Source organism: Cebus imitator, unplaced genomic scaffold (assembly GCF_001604975.1).
Source record: "Cebus imitator isolate Cc_AM_T3 unplaced genomic scaffold, Cebus_imitator-1.0 Scaffold280, whole genome shotgun sequence".
Lineage (NCBI taxonomy): Eukaryota > Metazoa > Chordata > Mammalia > Primates > Cebidae > Cebus > Cebus imitator.
Window position 1 is genome coordinate 417,236 of NW_016107595.1, and position 4,601 is coordinate 421,836.

At 51.8% G+C, this 4,601-nt stretch overlaps 1 protein-coding gene across 8 annotated transcripts in view; it reads right to left on the reverse strand.

Moving 5' to 3' along the window:
• EPS15L1 (epidermal growth factor receptor pathway substrate 15 like 1) overlaps positions 1-4,601 on the reverse strand; it is a 121,143-nt gene that overhangs the window by 66,782 nt on the left and 49,760 nt on the right. For all 8 annotated transcript variants that reach the window (XM_017501177.2, XM_037728736.1, XM_017501182.2 and 5 more), the window contains one exon: positions 3,427-3,660. In XM_017501177.2, the coding sequence (XP_017356666.1) occupies positions 3,427-3,660 (234 nt within the window). The remainder of the gene's footprint in view (positions 1-3,426; positions 3,661-4,601) is intronic.

Sequence of the window (4,601 nt, forward strand, 5' to 3'; positions counted from 1 at the left end):
AAAAAAAAAAAAAACAACTATGAATCTAATTCAAATGATGAGGGTTCAGATGGCAAGAGCAACCTGACTTTTACTTGTGACATTGTACTGCATAAATTTTGTGAGCTGCCTCAAGCCTGGTGGACATAAAGATGCCAATAAAGGAATTCTAATGGGAAATGGGCTTGCTGCCTTTAAGTCAAGGGGCTACAGCAAGTTAACCTCAGAAGCCAGGGATCACAAAAAGTTAACAGGTGTCAGACAAGCTGAGCTGGGGCGGGACACAGAAACAAGGGACTTTCTGTGTCTCTTGGGTCCCAAGAAAAAATTACAGCACCGGGATGACAAGAATCCTAATAATATTTGCTGGGCAAATGAAAGGAACTCACTGCCTGATTTCTGGTGCCTCAGAGTATGTCAGCAGCAAGATTCTGATGCCAACTTGGCTATAAACCCAACACAGCAGAGCCCTGCCCGTGGAGCTGGCTCTCCCCAGGGAAGTCTGGGCTTTAAGGCCGGCTCAGCAGCCACAGGTCCCAGGGGAAGGAGATCAGACCCTGGTGGCTGGAAGTGGCTTCGCTCAAACCTGGTATGAGGGCAAAGCTGAGTGGCCCTTGGGGGCCCCAGACAGAGTGTTGCTGGCCTGGAGATGAGGAAGGTGGAGAAGGGCGAGCATGTGGACTGTAGGTCCCCAGAAATGCTCTTTTTCATGACTGTGATCCTACCAGTGCCATCCTGAGGGCAGGAGCTATACCCCCCACCCCACCCCAACAGGGGCCACTGGTAAAATCGGTCCAGTCAGAGGGTCTGGGGAGAACCACCAGGTCGCCAGGGAGGCAGGTTATGAAGCTGGGTGACCTGTGCTTGCCAGTGAGTTTGGCCCCACTAGCTTCCTTGCCAATAAAGCACCTCCCCACCCCAACCTGGCCTTCAATACTTAACTCTTGGCAAGAGCTCTGCAGACACAGGCTGGGCACAGTGGCTTACACCAGTAATCCCAGCACTTTGGGAGGCTGAAGCAGGTGGTTCACTTCAGCCAAGGAGTTCAAGACCAGCCTGGGCAACATGGGGAGACCTCATCTCTATTGAAAAAATGAGATAAATGAATATTTTTTTTTTTTTGAGATGGAGTTTCGCTCTTGTTGCCCAGGCTGGAATATAGTGGTGCAATCTCAGCTCACTGCAACCTCCATCTCCCGGATTCAAGTGATTCCCTGGCCTCAGCCTCCCTAGTAGCTGGGATTACAGGTGGCTGCCACCACGCCCAGCCAGTTTTTTTGTATTTTTAGTAAAGACAGGGTTCCACCATGTTAGCTAGGCTGGTCTCAAACTCCTGACTTCAGGTGATTCGCCCACCTCAGCCTCCCAAAGTGTTGGGATTACAGGTGAGAGCCACTGCGCCTGGCCAGATTTTTTAAAAAGCACTCCGCAGAAACAAGGTACTGTACTACACTATCTGGGAAAACAACAGCCCAGCAGGTGCTAAGTGCCCAACCTTGGCCCCCTTTCCGACCCCACCCCACTAGCCTCCTGGCTCGCGCTGCCCTGGCCTTTTTCTTGTTTCTAGAACACACCACGGGCTCCTGTGCCAGAAGGCAAGGCTCCTCCCCTGATAGTCTGTCATTCAGGTTTCGGCTGGGGTGTCACTTCACTGGTTGCCTTCCAGCTGGAGGAGCACACCCCATACACACCCTATACACTTCCAGACCCGGCTCTATCCTGCTTGCTCAGACTGTCCAACCTTCCTTAATTCACTGATTTGCCAATCACCTGTCACCCTCATGGAGGGCAGGAGCTTGTCACATGGTCACTGGGGACCCTGTGACAGTGCCCCCAGCATGTGCCAAGGTATGATGAGTGGGTTGGTGAAAATGCCTAGACTGGGCTTCCTGGAAGCTGGGCTTGCTAACAGCCAGACACGTGAAACTCCCCGAGTGGAGGCTAACGCCTGTGGGCCCTGCCTCTCCCGCTGGCTGCAGCAGTGGCAGGAGCTGTGTCAGGCCCTGTGACTGAACCCTCCCGGACCCCTCTGAGATTGCCTCTTTGAAACTCTGTGGCGCAATGCCATGTTTTATAAGCTCCTTGGAAACGAGCCTCCCAAGCAGAATACTTCACTTTACATTTTCATCCTTCCTGTCCACAGTCTGAAGCTGTGTGGTGATGCTGGCTGGCTCTTGTCACGACCACTCACTCACTGCTGTGCCTCTGAAACTGCAACGAGGCAGGGAATGATGCGTGATTCCAGATATAACTCTGCGTCACTTTCTCAGGTTTTAGACGATCTTAAAAATGCCTGCATTTGCCAAACTAAGAAGCATCTTTCTGGATACATAAGATGTGGCCATGGGGAGAAACGGAACCCCCACGTGTCTTCCTCACATGAGAGAGATGCCTCCCTCACTCACCAGATCACTCCACACGCTTACCATTTACTGAGCATTTTCATTTTCTTTCTTTCTTTTTTTTTGAGAAAGAGTTTTACTCTTGCCCAGGCTAGAGTGCAATGGTGCAAACTCAGCTCACTGCAACCTCTGTCTTCCAGGTTCAAGCAATTCTCTTGCCTCAGCCTCCCATGTAGCTGGGATTACAGGTACACACCATCACACCCGGCTAATTTTTGTATTTTTAGTACAGCTGGGGTTTTACCATGTTGGTCGGGCTGGTCTCGAACTCCTGACCTTAGGTCATTCACCTGCCTTAGCCTGCCAAAGTGCTGGGATTGCAGGCATAAGCCACCGCCCCCGGCCCTTACTAAGCATTTTCTAAGTCCCAGAGAGTGTTCTAGAAGCTGAGATTATCACTAAAAACTAATGCTGTTCTCATAAAGCTAACAAGAGCCAGGAGCATGGAGACAGACGACACACAGCTGGCCCTGGAAGAGGCCAGGCCGGGACCACCCAGAGGCCTGCAGCTGCAGCCGAGCAGTGAGGAGGAGATGGAGGTGGGAGCATGCGGGTGTGTACAGGGTGGTATTTATATGCAAGTGAATAAGAAAGTCCATTGTGAATCCCTGAAGCAAATTTTTTTTTCTTTTCTTTTTTTTTTCAGACAGAGTGTTGCTCTATCGCCAGGCTAGAGTGCAGTGATGTGATCTCGGCTCATTGCAACCTCCGCCTCCCAGGCTGAAATGATTCTCCTGCCTCATCCTCCTAAGTAGCTGGAATTACAGGCACGTGCCACCACGCCCAACTAAGTTTTTTTTGTATTTTTAGTAGAGACAGATTTCACCATGTTGGCCAGGATGGTCTTGATCTCCTGACCTCATGATCCACCTGCCTCGGCCTCCCAAAGTGCTGGGATTACAGGCAGGAGCCACTGCACCCGGCCACAACTGATTTTTAAAAACATTTGATCACAAGTTTGACCGTTTTGGGATTATATGTTAAGAACTCCCAAGAAACATCCTACTGTGGTCTGAGAGGGCTGTGTCTGCTGAGGGCTCCATACCTGTGTTTGCTTGAGGCTGTGCTTGGGGGACAGGCTCCCTGTGCTGTTGAGGCTGCTGACACTGCCATGGGATGGCGTGGAGCGGAGGCTGTCTTTTGGAGGGGGGCTGGCAGGCAGGACAGGGACGGCGCCAGGGAACACAGTCTTCTTTCTCTTGGAGGGTGGGATGAGGGACGGAGGCAGGGCGGAGGGCACGGGCTCCTTCTCGAGGGCTCGGTACACCAAGTGCATGGCCTGTGGGTGCAAACAACAATGGCACTTAAGGGGTGAGGCTGGGACCGGGGACCACCAGGAGAAGGCAGAGGACAGCCCTTTCGGGGGCTGTAGTGACAGGACACTCTGTGAGGACGCTCCCACGCTAACCAGAGTAAAAATAAATCGATCCTGATGAGTCACCTTTTATGTGTAACTTTCCAAGACGTGTTAAATGATGACACGAGACTGAAGTGCACATGCAAAGAATTCAATCAAGCCAGACTCCCTATGCATCCCTTCACCACTTAGGGAGGCCACCGGCTCCAGGCCTGGCAACCTCCCAGCACTGGATTTGGAAGTCTAAAGACACCAGAAGAGAGGCGTGTATGTACTTCAGGAGCAGGCCCCTCTACTTGGGAGGCTGAGGTGGGAGGATCACCGTAGCCCAGGAGATGGGGGCTGCAGTGAGCTGTGATCTGTGATCATGCCACTGCACTCCAGCCTGGTTGACAGAGTGAGACCCTGTCTCTACAAAATAAAACAAAACAAAAAACAGTGGAACTGAGGATGCATCCATGAGGCAGGCCACAGCCACAGAAATAGATTCCTTGCGGAAGGCTAACTCATAAAAGTGCAAGGAATGATGGTTTTGATAGCCGCCATTATCATAATTAATCTTGCCTGATTAAGGCAAGACTCGTCAGCCATGGTGGAACTCTCAGGGAAGAGTCTGAGAGTCATGGGTGTTGACAGTCTCAAGGCGAACCCCACAATAGACGAACTGAGCACAGAGGGAAAAAGAGCAACTGCCCGGAGGAACCCAACCTCCACCTTGACCCAGTGATGAACGTCAACATGGCAGTAAGAAGACATGTTAACGGCCGGGCGCAGTGGCTCACGCCTGTAATCCCAGCACTTTGGGAGGCCGAGGCGGGTGGATCACGAGGTCAAGAGATCGAGACCATCCTGGTCAACATGGT